General features: G+C 40.7%; 1 protein-coding gene across 1 annotated transcript in view; it reads right to left on the reverse strand.

The window, feature by feature from the left end:
- The window catches only part of LOC128684068 (cell adhesion molecule Dscam2), a 569,487-nt gene that overhangs the window by 69,439 nt on the left and 480,553 nt on the right, over window positions 1–19,495 (reverse strand). The window contains exons 13-18 of the mRNA XM_070091026.1: window positions 15,869–16,010; window positions 13,668–13,816; window positions 13,126–13,263; window positions 10,693–10,877; window positions 9,531–9,637; window positions 8,737–8,915 (exon numbers count right to left, since the gene is read on the reverse strand). Of these exons, the coding sequence (XP_069947127.1) occupies window positions 8,737–8,915; window positions 9,531–9,637; window positions 10,693–10,877; window positions 13,126–13,263; window positions 13,668–13,816; window positions 15,869–16,010 (900 nt within the window). The remainder of the gene's footprint in view (window positions 1–8,736; window positions 8,916–9,530; window positions 9,638–10,692; window positions 10,878–13,125; window positions 13,264–13,667; window positions 13,817–15,868; window positions 16,011–19,495) is intronic.

A 19,495-nucleotide genomic window follows, 5' to 3' on the forward strand; every position in this document is an offset into this window, starting at 1 on the left:
TTCGCAAAATTCATTCTGAGCCTAACGAAAAAAAAAATGTATTTCATTGTGTTTGTTTATTATTAAATTATTGAAAACTTATCTAAAATATATTTATTTTGATTAGGCTAAATTAATTTGCGCTTGTTATAATAAGGTTAGGTAAGTTTTCTAAGGTTCTTTTGGTACAAAATTGTTAATTTTCACATTAACATATTTGGAAAAATATATCTTTAAACATATAAGAGACAATTTTAGAAAGGACTAACATTATATATATATATATATATATATATATATATATATATATATATATATATATATATATATATATATATATATATATATATATATATATATATATATATATATAATGTCGTGCCGAATATGTAAAACTGGTCAATTAGCAAGAACTCATTTAAAATTAAGTCCGTTCTGAAATTTTCTCTTATACGTTTAAAGATATATTTTTTTCATTAATGCTAATGTAAAAAATTTTAATTTTGCACCAAAAGAATCTTAGAAAACTTACCTAACCTTATTATAACAAGCGCAATTTATTTTAGCCTAACCCAACTAAATATATTTTATATTTGTTTACAATAATTTAATACTAAACAAACACAGTGAAATATATTTTTTTCGTTAGGTTCAGAATGATTTTGGCGAAATTATTGTATACACAAATTTTCACTTGTCCTATATGGCAAGATAAGCTTTGCTATTTAGGCCATGATCGCAAGTTCTGCCTATTCGGCACGACATATATATATATATATATATATATATATATATATATATATATATATATATATATATATATATATATATATATATATATATATAATGTTAGTCCTTTCTAAAATTGTCTCTTATATGTTTAAAGATATATTTTTCTAAATATGTTAATGTGAAAATTAACAATTTTGTACCAAAAGAACCTTAGAAAACTTACCTAACCTTATTATGTATACGTGTATATATATATATATATATATATATATATATATATATATATATATATATATATATATATATATATATATATATATATATATATATATATATTTATATACACATACACATAGCGGCTGTGTTCTCCTTTTTGGAGATTTAGAAATGGCCACCTCCCTAAATCCAACTATTTCCACCCCACACATATTTGTCCAACCTATTCCCAAAGTTATATCGTAAATTACTTTATTACCTAATACCTAGTCAAACCCAACTCTTCTCACTCAAACATTTGTCTAAGCTATTTTTAAAAGTCATACAAGGTACCAAGGTACCTTGTATGACCCTACATTGTTTTCTACGTTCTTTTTATATCTAAATTTTTGTAATTTAAATTCGTTACTTCGAGTTCTTTCATAAATCGATATCGTCAGTACTATATTTATATCGCCTTTGTTTATGCATATATTTTATATATCAGTGATGTCTCTCTTTACTCTGTTTCTCTAGTCTTTAGAGTCTAGAATCTAGGCTCTAGAGTCTAGAGAGTGAAGTTTCAAGGCTCTCACTCAGTCCTCGTATGAGTGATTCCTAATACAGTGGTTTAATTCTTATACAGTGGTTTAATTCTTATACAGTGGTTTAATTCTTATACAGTGGTTTAATTCTTATACAGTATCTTAATTCTGTTACCTGAGTCTGTATATTTTCTATTGTATTTATAGTTATTCCCAAGAATGGAGTTCAAAACTAAGCTGAATAACCTAAGTGAAGCCTCAAAGTTGATGTACAGAGCTTTATACAACCCTTATACTACTGTTACTTATACTGCTGTTACTTTTGCTGCTGTTACTTATACTACTGTTCCTTATACTGCTGTTCCTTAGACTGCTGTTACTTATACTGCTGTTCCTTATACTGCTGTTACTTATACTACTGTTCCTTATACTGCTCTTCCTTATACTACTGTTACTTATACTGCTGTTACTTATACTACTGTTACTTATACTGCTGTTACTTATGCTGCTGTTACTTATACTACTGTTCCTTATACTGCTGTTCCTTATACTACTGTTACTTATACTGTTGTTACTTATACTGCTGTTATACTACTGTTACTTATACTGCTGTTATACTGCTGTTACTTATACTGCTGTTACTTATACTGCTGTTCCTTATACTGCTGTTACTTATACTGCTGTTCCTTATACTGCTGTTCCTTACACTGCTGTTCCTTATACTGCTGTTACTTATACTGCTGTTACTTATACTGCTGTTACTTATACTGCTGTTACTTATGCTGCTGTTCCTTATACTGCTGTTACTTATACTGCTGTTCCTTATACTGCTGTTACTTATACTGCTGTTCCTTGTACTGCTGTTACTTATGCTGCTGTTCCTTATACTGCTGTTACTTATACTGCTGTTCCTTACACTGCTGTTCCTTATACTGCTGTTCCTTATTCTGCTGTTTCTTGTACTGCTGTTACTTATGCTGCTGTTCCTTACGCTGCTGCTACTTATACCGCTGTTCCTTATACTGCTGTTACTTATGCTGCTGTTACTTATACTGCTGTTCCTTATACTGCTGTTCCTTATACTGCTGTTACTTATGCTGCTGTTCCTTATAATGCTGTTACTTATACTGCTGTTCCTTATACTGCTGTTACTTATACTGCTGTTCCTTATACTGCTGTTACTTATACTGCTGTTCCTTGTACTGCTGTTCCTTATGCCGCTGTTCCTTATACTGCTGTTACTTATACTGCTGTTCCTTATACTGCTGTTCCTTACACTGCTGTTCCTTATACTGCTGTTACTTATACTGCTGTTCCTTATACTGCTGTTCCTTATACTGCTGTTCCTTGTACTTCTGTTCCTTATACTGCTGTTCCTTGTACTGCTGTTACTTATACTGCTGTTCCTTGTACTGCTGTTCCTTATACTGCTGTTCCTTATACTGCTTTTACTTATACTGCTGTTACTTATACTGCTGTTACTTATACTGCTGTTACTTATGCTGCTGTTACTTATACTGCTGTTACTTATGCTGCTGTTCCTTATACTGCTGTTACTTATACTGCTGTTCCTTATACTGCTGTTCCTTATACTGCTGTTACTTATACTGCTGTTCCTTGTACTGCTGTTACTTATGCTGCTGTTCCTTATACTGCTGTTACTTATACTGCTGTTCCTTATACTGCTGTTACTTACACTGCTGTTCCTTATACTGCTGTTCCTTGTACTGCTGTTACTTATGCTGCTGTTCCTTATGCTGCTGCTACTTATACCGCTGTTCCTTATACTGCTGTTCCTTATACTGCTGTTACTTATGCTGCTGTTACTTACACTGCTGTTACTTATACTGCTCTTCCTTATACTGCTGTTCCTTATACTGCTGTTACTTATGCTGCTGTTCCTTATGCTGCTGTTACTTATACTGCTGTTCCTTATACTGCTGTTACTTATACTGCTGTTCCTTATGCTGCTGTTACTTATACTGCTGTTCCTTGTACTGCTGTTCCTTATACTACTGTTCCTTATACTGCTGTTACTTATACTGCTGTTCCTTATACTGCTGTTCCTTATACTGCTGTTACTTATACTGCTGTTCCTTATACTGTTCCTTATACTGCTGTTCCTTATACTGCTGTTCCTTAAACTGCTGTTCCTTGTACTGCTGTTCCTTATACTTCTGTTCCTTATACTGCTGTTACTTATACTGCTGCAACTTATGCTGCTGTTCCTTATACTGCTGTTACTTATACTGCTGTTCCGTATACTGCTGTTCCTTATACTGCTGTTCCTTATACTGCTGTTACTTATACTGCTGTTCCTCATACTGCTGTTCCTTATACTGCTGTTACTTATACTGCTTTTCCTTGTACTGCTGTTACTTATACTGCTGTTCCTTATACTGCTGTTACTTATACTGCTGTTCCTTATACCGCTGTTCCTTATATTGCTGTTCCTTATACTGCTGTTACTTATATTGCTGTTCCTTGTACTGCTGTTACTTATGCTGCTGTTCCTTATACTGCTGTTACTTATACTGCTGTTCCTTATACTGCTGTTCCTTATACTGCTGTTCCTTATACTGCTGTTCCTTGCACTGCTGTTACTTATGCTGCTGTTCCTTATACTGCTGTTACTTATACTGCTGTTCCTTGTACTGCTGTTACTTATGCTGCTGTTCCTTCTGCTGCTACTTATACTGCTGTTATACTGCTGTTCCTTATACTGCTGTTACTTATGCTGCTGTTCCTTATACTGCTGTTACTTATACTGCTGTTCCTTGTACTGCTGTTACTTATGCTGCTGTTCCTTATACTGCTGTTCCCTGTACTGCTGTTCCTTATACTGCTGTTCCTTATACTGCTGTTACTTATACTGCTGTTACTTATACTGCTGTTACTTATACTGCTGTTCCTTGTACTGCTGTTACTTATACTGCTGTTACTTATACTGTTGTTCCTTATACTGCTGTTCCTTATATTGCTGTTCCTTATACTGCTGTTACTTATATTGCTGTTTCTTGTACTGTTACTTATGCTGCTGTTCCTTATACTGCTGTTACTTATACTGCTGTTCCTTATACTGCTGTTCCTTATACTGCTGTTCCTTATACTGCTGTTCCTTATACTGCTGTTCCTTGCACTGCTGTTACTTATGCTGCTGTTCCTTATACTGCTGTTACTTATACTGCTGTTCATTATACTGCTGTTCCTTATACTGCTGTTCCTTGTACTGCTGTTACTTATGCTGCTGTTCCTTATGCTGCTGCTACTTATACTGCTGTTATACTGCTGTTCCTTATACTGCTGTTACTTATGCTGCTGTTCCTTATACTGCTGTTACTTATACTGCTGTTCCTTATACTGCTGTTACTTATGCTGCTGTTCCTTATACTGCTGTTACTTATACTGCTGTTCCTTATACTGCTGTTACTTATACTGCTGTTCCTTGTACTGCTGTTACTTATGCTGCTGTTCCTTATACTGCTGTTACTTATACTGCTGTTCATTGTACTGCTGTTACTTATACTGCTGTTCCTTTTACTGCTGTTACTTATGCTGCTGTTCCTTATGCTGCTGCTACTTATACTGCTGTTCCTTATACTGCTGTTACTTATGCTGGTGTTCCTTATACTGCTGTTCCTTATACTGCTGTTACTTATGCTGGTGTTCCTTATACTGCTGTTCCTTATACTGCTGTTACTTATACTGCTGTTACTTATACTGCTGTTCATCATACTGCTGTTACTTATACTGCTGTTCCTTATACTGCTGTTCCTTATACTGCTGTTACTTATGCTGCTGTTCCTTATGCTGCTGCTACTTATACTGCTGTTCCTTATACTGCTGTTACTTATGCTGCTGTTCCTTATGCTGCTGTTCCTTATACTGCTGTTACTTATGCTTCTGTTCCTTATACAGCTGTTACTTATGCTGCTGTTCCTTATACTGTTGTTACTTATGCTGCTGTTCCTTATACTGCTGTTCCTTATACTGCTGTTACTTATACTGCTGTTCCTTATACTGCTGCTACTTATACTACTGTTCCTTGTACTGCCGTTCCTTATACTGTTCCTTATACTGCTGTTCCTTATACGGCTGTTACTTATGCTGCTGTTCCTTATACTGCTGTTCCTTATACTGTTCCATATACTGCTTTTCTTTATACTGTTGTCCCTTATACTGTTTTTCCTTATACAGCTGTTACTTATACTGTATTCCTTATACTGCTGTTACTTATACTGCTGTTCCTTGTACTGCTGTTACTTATGCTGCTGTTCCTTATACTGCTGTTACTTATACTGCTGTTCCTTATACTGCTGTTACTTACACTGCTGTTCCTTATACTGCTGTTCCTTGTACTGCTGTTACTTATGCTGCTGTTCCTTATGCAGCTGCTACTTATACCGCTGTTCCTTATAGTGCTGTTCCTTATACTGCTGTTACTTATGCTGCTGTTACTTACACTGCTGTTACTTATACTGCTCTTCCTTATACTGCTGTTCCTTATACTGCTGTTACTTATGCTGCTGTTCCTTATGCTGCTGTTACTTATACTGCTGTTCCTTATACTGCTGTTACTTATACTGCTGTTCCTTATGCTGCTGTTACTTATACTGCTGTTCCTTGTACTGCTGTTCCTTATACTACTGTTCCTTATACTGCTGTTACTTATACTGCTGTTCCTTATACTGCTGTTCCTTATACTGCTGTTACTTATACTGCTGTTCCTTATACTGTTGTTCCTTATACTGCTGTTCCTTATACTGCTGTTCCTTAAACTGCTGTTCCTTGTACTGCTGTTCCTTATACTTGTGTTCCTTATACTGCTGTTACTTATACTGCTGTAACTTATGCTGCTGTTCCTTATACTGCTGTTACTTATACTGCTGTTCCGTATACTGCTGTTCCTTATACTGCTGTTCCTTATACTGCTGTTACTTATACTGCTTTTCCTCATACTGCTGTTCCTTATACTGCTGTTCCTTATACTGCTGTTCCTTATACTGCTGTTACTTATACTGCTGTTACTTATACTGCTGTTACTTATACTGCTGTTCCTTGTACTGCTGTTACTTATACTGCTGTTCCTTATACTGCTGTTACTTATACTGCTGTTCCTTATACCGCTGTTCCTTATATTGCTGTTCCTTATACTGCTGTTACTTATATTGCTGTTCCTTGTACTGCTGTTACTTATGCTGCTGTTCCTTATACTGCTGTTACTTATACTGCTGTTCCTTATACTGCTGTTCCTTATACTGCTGTTCCTTATACTGCTGTTCCTTATACTGCTGTTCCTTGCACTGCTGTTACTTATGCTGCTGTTCCTTATACTGCTGTTACTTATACTGCTGTTCCTTGTACTGCTGTTACTTATGCTGCTGTTCCTTATGCTGCTGCTACTTATACTGCTGTTATACTGCTGTTCCTTATACTGCTGTTACTTATGCTGCTGTTCCTTATACTGCTGTTACTTATACTGCTGTTCCTTGTACTGCTGTTACTTATGCTGCTGTTCCTTATACTGCTGTTCCTTGTACTGCTGTTCCTTGTACTGCTGTTCCTTATAATGCTGTTACTTATACTGCTGTTACTTATACTGCTGTTACTTATACTGCTGTTCCTTGTACTGCTGTTACTTATACTGCTGTTACTTATACTGTTGTTCCTTATACTGCTGTTCCTTATATTGCTGTTCCTTATACTGCTGTTACTTATATTGCTGTTTCTTGTACTGCTGTTACTTATGCTGCTGTTCCTTATACTGCTGTTACTTATACTGCTGTTCCTTATACTGCTGTTCCTTATACTGCTGTTCCTTATACTGCTGTTCCTTATACTGCTGTTCCTTGCACTGCTGTTACTTATGCTGTTGTTCCTTATACTGCTGTTACTTATACTGCTGTTCATTATACTGCTGTTCCTTATACTGCTGTTCCTTGTACTGCTGTTACTTATGCTGCTGTTCCTTATGCTGCTGCTACTTATACTGCTGTTATACTGCTGTTCCTTATACTGCTGTTACTTATGCTGCTGTTCCTTATACTGCTGTTACTTATACTGCTGTTCCTTGTACTGCTGTTACTTATGCTGCTGTTCCTTATACTGCTGTTACTTATACTGCTGTTCCTTATACTGCTGTTTCTTATACTGCTGTTCCTTGTACTGCTGTTACTTATGCTGCTGTTCCTTATACTGCTGTTACTTATACTGCTGTTCATTGTACTGCTGTTACTTATACTGCTGTTCCTTTTACTGCTGTTACTTATGCTGCTGTTCCTTATGCTGCTGCTACTTATACTGCTGTTCCTTATACTGCTGTTACTTATGCTGGTGTTCCTTATACTGCTGTTCCTTATACTGCTGTTACTTATGCTGGTGTTCCTTATACTGCTGTTCCTTATACTGCTGTTACTTATACTGCTGTTCATCATACTGCTGTTACTTATACTGCTGTTCCTTATACTGCTGTTCCTTATACTGCTGTTACTTATGCTGCTGTTCCTTATGCTGCTGCTACTTATACTGCTGTTCCTTATACTGCTGTTACTTATGCTGCTGTTCCTTATACTGCTGTTCCTTATACTGCTTTTACTTATGCTTCTGTTCCTTATACAGCTGTTACTTATGCTGCTGTTCCTTATACTGTTGTTACTTATGCTGCTGTTCCTTATACTGCTGTTCCTTATACTGCTGTTACTTATACTGCTGTTCCTTATACTGCTGCTACTTATACTACTGTTCCTTGTACTGCCGTTCCTTATACTGTTCCTTATACTGCTGTTCCTTATACGGCTGTTACTTATGCTGCTGTTCCTTATACTGCTGTTCCTTATACTGTTCCATATACTGCTGTTCTTTATACTGTTGTCCCTTATACTGTTTTTCCTTATACAGCTGTTACTTATACTGTATTCCTTATACTGCTGTTACTTATGCTGCTGTTCCTTATACTGCTGTTATACTGCTGTTCCTTATACTGCCGTTCCTTATACTGCTGTTCCTTATACTGCTGTTCCTTATACTGCTGTTCCTTATACAGTTGCTCCTTATACTACTGTTTCATATACTGCTATTCCTTATACTGCTGTTCCTTATACTACAGTTATTTAAACTGCTGATGTGAATACAAGTTCTCTGCTAATAAGGGTATTACTGATAAAGACTCTTCACTATTACCACTACAATCACCACCACCACTACTACAACTACACCCACTGAAACCACCACTACTACAACTACACCCACTGCAGCCACCACTATGCCCACAAGCACGCCCACTCACTGTCCTCCAGGGTGGTGGCGAGGGCGGGCGGGGAGGCTGGACCGGCGCCCTTGGAGTTGAAGGCTTGCAGTACCACGGCGTAGCGGGCGTGTGGGCGTAGACCTCCCAGGGTGGCACTCGTCACACCCACACCATCCACGCCCACCGTCGTGAAGTTGTACGCCCCACCCTCACCCTCGCTGCCGGGGAGAGATGTCACCTCATGCATGTTACATTCACATGGGAGTACATGAGAGTACAGGAAAATATACGGAAGCATTTGATAAATATATGGGAGCATATAAGAGTATATGGGAGCTTATAGGAGAGAGAGAGAGAGAGAGAGAGAGAGAGAGAGACAGACAGACAGACAGCGAGAGAGGAAGACACGGAAACTCTCCCGGTTCCTAATTACCATAAAGATTCACTATAATTACTAGAGGAGGAGGGAATCACTTTACCAGAATTACCGTGGAAGACATTATCTCCGGAGGAACACCGGCCTGGTGAGCGAGGTACTACACCTGAAGAGAACCTGGTGAGACTCATCCTAGCATACCTACTGGAGAGAGTCTCTACCTGGCCTTACCATGGGAGACGTAGAGAGAACTATCTCGTGTCCGGGAAGGGTTCAGATACCTACTTTATTTAAAATTCTTATCTTAGTCTAATTACCGTGGGAGGGGACAGTTATTACAGTGGGAGCGGCTCATCTGTCCTTAAGAGGATGTTAACTACCAGTAATTACCGTGGGAAAATCTCATCTCTCTTTAAGAAGATGTTAATTGACCGTAATTGCCTTGGGAGTGACTCACCTAGCGTCCTTAAAGCCCAGGTAGTAGCCGAGGACGTCACCGTGGGTGAGGTTGTGGGGTGGTGGGTCCCAGGACACCTGTAACGCCGTTGAGGACACTGGCAACACCTGTCGTGGGTCATAATAACTCTATTATACACCCAGACAATACTTGTTATACCCACACAACACCTGGGGAGGTGCTAGGACGCTGATGGAGGTGTACTAGCATCAACACTCTGGGGGTGACTCACGAAATCGTAATGACACGACTGCAAACAAACCATACCACGGACGGGGTTTGAACTCGTGGTCAGAGTCTCAAAATTCCAATTTGGAGTTTTGAGACTCTGATCGCTGGTTCAAACCCCACCCGTGGTATGGCTTGTTTAGTCCGGGAGTGATTAGGTGGGTATCCCAGAAGCTCTGGATCGGGTGTTGGGAGTCAGTTTAATATCCTTATTATGCACCCCATACCCATCCTGTGGGCGACTGTCATAAGGTAACAGAGGCACGTAATGGGTCTTGGCACTGGGCCCTAATGTTTTCATAGCTAAACAAGTTAACAGTGATTTGTGAGCTAATGAAATTCTAACAGACACAATGTAGCTAAAATGCAGTTATGAGTTATTTATAATAACCGATAATTGGCAAGGTGTGATGGAATCTGGGCAGATTTAAATGGGGATGAGCTTATTAAAATAGGCAAAGTCAGGGTCTTTTTCACTAATAGTGAGTAATATGTAGCTGTGGATAAAATAATTTGACATTCCTGGAATATTTATGAGTGAGTTGTCTCTGAATTCATGATTTTTTTTCTTTGCATTAGGTTAGGTAGGTCTGTCAGGAAACAGGACGAGTGCTTCCTGAAGCGGTCTTATGATGACTTGCAGCTGGAGCCTTTGATCAACTGACCGAGGCCTCCTGCTGGCTTACCGGCCCACCCCTTTAAAAAATATGGTTAATATTGCAGCCATTATATTCCTTTTTCTTGCATTCCATAACATAATGATCCAGACATGACAATAGTACCTCTGGCAAAGTTTACACATGGTTGTTTTACCTCAGCTGGTGATGTAAATTCCCAGAGGTACCGGTAGCACGACCTGTGAGAATTTAGACCACCGGCTGTTAACATATATACTAACATTAACACTCTGGGGATGGTTGCTGGGTATACTAACATTAACACTCTGGGGGGCGGCTGCTGGGGGTTCCTCCTGGGTAGTCACACGCAGGGGAGGTGAAGGCTGGCTTCTCCCTACACGATTCTCAGCCACCAGCGTCAGCGTGTAGGTGGTGGCTGGCAGCAGCCCCTCCAGCCTCACCTTCTGCTGCTCCCCCTCCACCGTCACTTCACGAGCACCACCTGCACCAGGGGAAGGGAAGGAGGTGGTACAAGGATTAGTAGTAGTAGTGGGAAGAGTAGTAACTGATACACATGATGACAAAAACAGCAAACAGACGAAATCGCATAAAGAACATAAGAGAAGAACACTGCAACAGACCTATTGGCCAATACTAGGCACGTTCTTCTCAGACCCAAACCCACTAACAAAAATATTTGCCCAACCTATTTTCAGTGCTACCCAAGGAATAAGCTTTGATAATCCCACGAATAAGCTTTGATAACTCGTCATTCACTTTACGTGGATGGGATGCTCAGGAAAAAATAACGTCACACAGAGGATTGAGTTTGGAGCATCGCCACTGAACCTGTAAATGAACATGCCGGAAATAAAATAAAAATCAGTCAGAAATCAAAGAAATTAAAAAAGTACATCCAACGCCGGAACAAAAGACTAGATAAGCATGAGAGCCATAAGTGAATGCGGAAGTTAAATAATTAGGAAATAAATATAGCTGTCATAAAAGACTGAGCATAAGTTCCTCCACTGATACTCCATTAATAGGACGACAACAAGAGACGCGATGAGATTCAAGAAAAGGACACATGTGTAACTAGTGTGACATTTTATTGCGGCAACGTTTCGCTCTCCAGGAGCTTTGTTAAGCCGTTTCGGAGCAGAAAGGTGTAAGGAGAGGAGGAGTTTGAGGTAATCAGTCCCTCAGCCTGGCGCTAATGCGTTCAGTCTATCCATATTGATAAAAGTACAGCACATGCGCGGAGAAGAGGCTTATATACTACAGATAGGTGAAGTGAAGCAGTCGGTAGAGGCGTCACCAGTGGAAAAATCCAGATGTGGAAAGATCCAAATATTGTACTGGTTTATTAAACTATAAAACAATTTCTGTCCAAAACAGCAAATTCTTTGGATACTGATACAGGGAATTCTCAAGAGCTGTGGGACGTGACAGCTCACTGTTTTAAGTAATATAAGGAGATAAAGCACTGAACACGAGACTTCATTAGGTATCGAACAAGGTGCGTGGAAAAAATGATCTTTTGATAGCTGGAAAATATTTAATGTAACCCAGATCAAGAAAGGAAGAACACAAAGCCCTAAATTACAGACCAGAATGCAAGAAGAATAATGACAAAACAGAATGAATCAAGTGATGGACAAAGAATTAGGAAGCTAAAGTGCAACATTAAGAGTTCCTAAAGGATCAGTCATAAGACCCATACGTTTCGAGCTATACAGAAATGGCCTACCATAAGCGATTGGTACATGGCAGTGTGCGTATATATTGCAATAATTATTGAGGCTACGAAAGGAACACGACTTCAGGAAACTGCGAAAAGATTTGTGCTATAAATTCTAACTCATGAAAATTCAGAGCATTGAAAATTGGCTGAGTAATAGAAAAATAAAATGTGGCCACCTGGCAGTACAGATTTTCAAGATGGCAGACAAAAAAAGGGGAACTGGAAGGTAAACACGACACTAAACTTGTCTTCTCAGTTACTGAGCAGTATACGCAATTGCCTTAGTCTACACCAATAAGAATTACGCATACGTCTATAAGAACTACCTTCAAGAACTCGAGTAAAGAAGTCTGCAGTGTATGTTAGAATAATCCTTAGGCACATAGCATTAATTTTGTAATTTGATTTGGACAGGTACATAAATGAGTTTATGAAAGTTTAGAGGCTTGTCATTAGACTTGCAATGGCGTCAAGGTACAAGAACAGTCAGACACACTATACTAACAAAAACTCGCGATAATAGAACATAAGATCATAACAAAGGAGGAACACTATTGGCTCATACTAGGCAAGTTTTCTCAAATACAAACCCGCTAACAAGAATAGTTGTCAAGTGATTGTGATTTACATATAAACCCAGTGAGGAACAGGGTGGGGTGGAAACAATAAGGGAACATTATATCAATATTCGTGGCCCCCAGACTATTCAACATCCTACCAGAAGATATCAGAAACACGGCTGGAACAAGTGTAGAAGTCTTCAAGAGAAAACTGGACAAGTATCTTCACCAAGTGCCAGATCATCTAGACTGTTATGAATATGTGGGGCAGCGGGTCTGCAGCAGCAACAGCCTGGTTGAGGCAAGCACCAGACGAGCCTGGCCCATGGCCGGGCTCCGAGAGTAGTAAGACTCTTGAAACTCATCAAAAGTATATCAACGGTAAAGGTACCAAATATTCCAGGTCATCGACATGGTGAAGAAAAACAGTGTGTTGATACACCTACCAGGAACCTGCTGGGCGTCGAAGGTGACGAGGTAGGCGGTGATGGGAGCGTTGGAGTCCTGTGGGCTGGTCCAGGTGAGTGTGAGGTGACGTGACCCTTCTTCTGCCACCGTCACCCCTGAGGGTGGGTCAGGCACGTCTGGAAGACAGTCACGGGAGAATGATAGACTTCATCAGGTAGACAAAACGACTGATAAATCTACAAGTTTAGATCATTGTTATTTATAACTCACTTCAGCTTAAGGCTATGCCAGAAAAAGCTTCAAATCTATAAGAATATTAAGGATTAAGGCTGGAAAATCAAGATTTTAAGCAAAAACTGTGAAATACATAATGTTGCACAAGTGTTAGTGGCGTCTTCAGTGTTACGTGAGTCTCGTCTACACAGCAACTCAAGAGATGTTACTAGCTCAACACATTTCACAGCAAGTTACTATACTTCCAGCAGACTAGCAAGAAACACATTATGTTTTTTATAGACTGCATTTAGGGATACGGTATCATGTACCGTGGTTACGGTACCATCCACCATGGCTATGGTACCTTGCACCAGGAGGTGGAAATCGGCGGTAAGGGAACCGTGGGTGTTGGTAGCGGTACACACATAAGTACCAGAGTCACTGAGGTGTGAAGACCGTAGTACCAACTCTGATACCTGGCCCGTCTCCACCTGCCTCTCTGATACCTCGTACCTGTGGAATACCTGTGTGTTAGTTTTGGAGTGCTTGTGTGTTAATACTGAGACTAAAGAAATATTTCCTTATATCCCTATGGCTTATCAATATCTTCAGTTTCCATCTGTGTTCCCTTGATTCAGGCCCTTCTAATTCAAACAGTTTGCCTCCTAATTTCTTTTATCACATCCTCTTAAGATTTTTTACGTCGTAACCACGTTTCCCCTAGTCCTTTTCTCCACCAAGATCATCCGAATCATTTCCATTAATTTCTCACCATAAAGCAGCACTCATAGTTCTGGTCACTGGATCATTTATAGGATCTGCATGTAGAAATTTAGACCTCATTGTTGGTCTTCCCACTCAGTGACTGGCGTAAGATATGCCATATATAAAGTTCTGAAGTTTTTTTTTTAAATTCAAGTTCTTTAATTAATGGTACTTTGAGGTTCGCTGATCTTGCATGTGCCACTGACTTTATTCTATTATGTGTAATTCCGGCGATATGCTTGGTGTTACATTTACCTCTAGGCCCTTCTAGCTTACTGGTTTTTGCAGTAAGTCGTGTAGTGTCCGGTCTGCTCTCACCGTCTCCAAATAGTATGACCCAATATATGTTAGAATGGGACCGTAGTTGTTACTCGCTTACCCATAAATGCAGTTTGTTGAGGTCTCCCTGGAGTTTATCACTGTCATCTCCTTTCCTCATCTTCATTCTTCTCATAAGTGTTACGTTATCAGAAAATAGTGACACATATGTGTCAGTTCTCTCTGATAGGTCGTTGACAAATAACTGGAACTATAGCGGTCCTAATACTGATGCTTGTGGGACCCCACGTGTAAACTCTCTCCTATTCTGATGTCTCATTCCTATTAGTGGCACACTCTGCTTTCAAGGTACGTCCTGACCATCTGCAACATTCTGCATTTTAATCCTGCTAGTTCATCTATTTAGTACGTCTGTCTAAGTAACTGTGTTAATAGCTGCGTTAGTAGCTGTGTGTTAGTAGCTGTGTGTTAGTACCTGTGTGCAAGTACCTGTGTGCCAGAACCTGTGCTAGTACCTATAGATCAGCCGTTAGTACCTGGTGGAGGGGAGGCGGAGGGGTAAATAAGAATGCTCTACTTAAGAGAATCTTGTATTAAACAGAGGAATAAAACAGGTTATCAGACACTAAGTTGCGGAAATGAGTGTCTTCACAACACTTCATAAAGTAACTTATTCTCTAATCTCTAAATGGGATCATAAACTGAAATATTGTTGATTAAAATAAAAAGAATCACTTAAATAACTTATAACTTCATCGCAGTGATATTAAGCATAAAAGTTATTAAATATCAGAGAAGATAACATATTAAGCATAATAGAAATCAAGTGACTTAAGCAGTGTGATAACATCTAATTTATCATTTGAAAATATTAACATTACCACTTGATAAAATACTCATGTGATGTCTAACATACGACAGCATAAACATGAGTTACCATAAACATGTCAAAACATGAAGAGACTTTCATGAACATGACCACTTTATTCAGTATCACAAATCACATCCAATACCCCATAAATGTTACATTTAGTTTGAGTAAAAAAAAAAATACATTTTAAACATCGATCTCATTTTTTCATAAATAATTATCCTTCCCATTATGAAATTAACTAAAAAATCGACCGGTCCATTTATTTTTTTAATTTTGCATAACTGATGAATCCACATTGTGCTACTACCTTATTCCATATTATAGTTTCACAGTGGGAACGAAAGCTATGTTTCCCCTGCCACAGTTCCTCACTCAGGATGGAACTCAAACAGGGTGTCGGAATGAATCAGCCTTAGCTGGAAGACACCAGCAGGGCAATGAGGATATCGTCAAGTATTTCAGCGAGAGTTCATCAGCTACGGGAGCTTCAAAGAATTTCTTCCAGAGAAGCTGGAGTTACCATCACTTGGAAATTCCCATCTCTCAGGAAAGCCTATCCTTGTACGCAGGAGATATCTCCATCGTCACAGGGAGGAGAAATTATACACAGAAGATAGATAAGAGTGAGAGAAGGAGGGGGAGCTTACCTGGGTATGGGTGGTAGGGGGGCGCCGCCCCTGGTCCAAGTGAGGGTGAGGGGAGTGTCACCGTGTGCCTCACAGGTGAGGGAAGCAGTACCTCCAACCTCCACCTGATGACGCTGACTCCTCACCCCGAACCATGGAGGCTCTGACATATATAACAGGTGTTAGTGCAGGTGTTGAAGTTCTGACAGACACAATAGATGTTAGTGCACGTGTAGAGGCTCATGCACGCACACACACACACACACACACACACACACACACACACACACACACACACACACACACACACACACACACACACACACACACACATACACACACACACATATTAGAAGAGGAGCTGAGAAATGTGAAACAGCCTAGAGACAAAGATAATACAGAAGCAGCATCAGCAATGTTTACATCAGACACAGACAAAGGGTCTGAAGGAAGCATGGAAGCTAAACTGTATGCAGAGGTCCTGTCAAACCCACATGGGGCCAAAACAAAGACAGGGAGCATACTAGGACAAAATGAGAGGTTGGAAGACATTGATGAAACTAGGACATGTGCAGGGACCATACCAGACACTTGTGGGGGTCAGGAACAGGTGAGCAGGAAGGACAAACCAATGAGCATAGGGGCCACAGCTAGGGAAGGGACTGAAGGAAGGAACACTTCACGGGAAGGAACTAAAACACATCAGAGGATGCAATGGGAGTCACAGTGGGAGGTGGAAAGGGAGAGATCAGTTTTTGTCTATGGGCTAGACGAAGATGAAGGGGAAACTTATGATGAAAGAAAGCAGGAGAAAAAAGCGATTGAGGTATCATGAAGGTGATAGGCGAGGGGGACATGACCCAAGTGGCAAATTTTCGGAGAATCGGGTGGTTCACAAAGAAAAGGAATCGGCCTCTCAAAGTAATTTTCAAGGCAGAATCAACTTGAACCATGATCCTGCAGGAGAAAGCACAGCTGAGAGGCAAACAGGAGTTCATGAGTGTGTACCTCGATCGAGACAGAACACAGGAGGAAAGGATGATACTGAAAGAGAGAGTGCAAAAACGAAAGGAGGAATGGGAGGAAATGGAAAAGGAGAGCAGAATAACCCAAGAACAGGTGAAAGGACAAGCACACCCCAAGAAACACCTGCAGAAGGACTCTAGCCACGACATCCCCAAGGCAACTGAACAATCCAAACCAACCATCACACACCGATCCCTCTGTTCCCACCCCCGCACTACGAACCCTACCCCTACAGCAACCCCCTATGGAAGCTCTTCCTCCACCTCCACTGCAGCCCCCCCACAGGCCCCCACCAGGGCTCCTGCTCTCCCAACCCCAGTATTACCCCAGGACCACAGTTACAGTATTAGAACAGAAGTTGAAGGTTTGGCACACAAATGCGGATGGATTAACGAATAAATATGAGGAATGGCAAGAAAGAATCAATGAGAAGTCCCCAGACATCATAGCAGTTACAGAAACGAAACTCACTGAGACAATAACAGATGCAATCTTCCCTCCAGGATACCAGATCATGAGGAAAGATAGAAGGGGCAGAGGGGGAGGAGGGGTTGCTCTGCTCATAAAAAAACAATGGAAATTCGAGAAAATGATTTGCATAGACGAGACAGGAGAAAGGGACTACATAGTAGGTACACTTCAGTCTGGGGAGCACAAGGTGGTCATTGCAGTGATGTATAATCAACCACAAAACTGCAGGAGGCCAAGAGAGGAATGTGAAGAGAGCAACAGAGCAATGGCGGACACACTTGCTGAGGTGGCAAGAAGAGCTCACTCCAGCAGAGCAAAGTTGCTGGTTATGGGGGATTTCAACCACAGGGAGATTGACTGGGAAAACCTGGAGCCACATGGGGGTCCCGAAACATGGAGAGCCAAGATGTTGGATGTGGTGCTGGAAAACCTCATGCACCAACATGTTAAGGACACTACGAAAGTGAGAGGGGCGGATGAGCCAGCTAGATTGGACCTTGTGTTCACCCTGGACAGTTCAGACATTGAGGACATCACATATGAGAGTCCCCTAGGAGCTAGTGACCACGTGGTTCTGTGCTTTGAATACATAGTAGAGTTGCAAGTTGAGAGAGTAACAGGAGTCGAAGGGGAAAAGCCAGACTATAAAAGATGGGACTACATAGGGTTGAGGAACTTCCTGCAGGAGGTTCCATGGGACAGAGAACTGGCAGGAAAGCCAGTAAATGAAATGATGGAATATGTAACAACAAAATGCAAGGAGGCAGGGGAAAGGTTTATTTCCAAGGGCAACAGAAACAATGGGAAGACCAGAATGAGCCCCTGGTTTACCCGACGGCGTAAGGAGGCAAAAACAAAGTGTAATAGAGAATGAAAAAAGTACAGAAGGCAGAGAACACATAAAAATAGGGAGATTAGTCGCAGAGCCAGGAACGAGTATGCATAGGTAATGAGGGAGGCCCAGCGACAGTATGAAACTAACATATCACCGAAAATCAAGACTGACCCGAAACTGAGTGATCAGACTGAGGACAGAAGGTGGAGAACTCACAAGAAATGATCAGGAGGTATTTGAGGAGCTAAACAGGAGATTTAAGGAAGTTTTTACAATAGAGACAGGAAGGGCACTGGGAAGACAGCACTGAAGGGAACATCAAGAGGAATATACCAACAAGTGTTGGATGACATACGAACAACCGAGGAGGAGGTGCAGAAGCTGCTAAGTGAACTTGATACCTCAAAGGAGATGAGACCGGACAACATCTCCCCCTGGGTCCTTAGAGAAGGAGCAGAGATGCTGTGCGTGCCCCTAACCACAATCTTCAACACATCCCTTGAAACTGGGCAACTACCTGAGAAATGGAAGACAGCAAATGTAGTCCCCATATTTAAGAAAGGAAACAGAAATGAGGCAATAAACTACAGACCTGTGTCTCTGACATGTATTGTGTGCAAAGTCATGGAGAAGATTATCAGGAGAGTGGTGGAACACCTGGAACGGAACAAGATTATAAATGAAAACCAGTATGGGTTCGTGGAAGGCAAATCCTGTGTCACAAACCTTCTGGAGTTTTATGACAAGGTAACAGAAGTAAGACACGAGAGAGAGGGGTGGGTAGATTGCGTTTTCCTAGACTGCAGGAAGGCCTTTGACACAGTTCCCCACAAGAGATTAGTGCAGAAGCTGGAGGATCAGGCACACGTAAAAGGAAGGGCACTGCAATGGATAAGGGAATACCTGACAGGGAGGCAGCAACGAGTCATGGTACGTGAAGAGGTATCACAGTGGGCGCCTGTTACGAGCGGGGTCCCACAGGGGTCAGTTCTAGGACCAGTGCTATTTTTTATATATGTGAACGACATGATGGAAGGAATAGACTCTGAAGTGTCCCTGTTCGCAGATGACGTGAAGTTGATGAGAAGAATTAAATCGGACGAGGATGAGGCAGGACTGCAAAGAGACCTGGAGAGGCTGGACATGTGGTCCAGTAACTGGCTTCTCGAATTCAATCCAGCCAAATGCAAAGTCATGAAGATTGGGGAGGGGCAAAGAAGACCGCAGACAGAGTATAGGCTAGGTGGACAAAGACTACAGACCTCACTCAGGGAGAAAGACCTTGGGGTGACCATAACACCGAGCACATCACCGGA

The sequence above is a fragment of the Cherax quadricarinatus genome, chromosome 3 (assembly GCF_038502225.1).
Source record: "Cherax quadricarinatus isolate ZL_2023a chromosome 3, ASM3850222v1, whole genome shotgun sequence".
NCBI classification, from domain to species: domain Eukaryota; kingdom Metazoa; phylum Arthropoda; class Malacostraca; order Decapoda; family Parastacidae; genus Cherax; species Cherax quadricarinatus.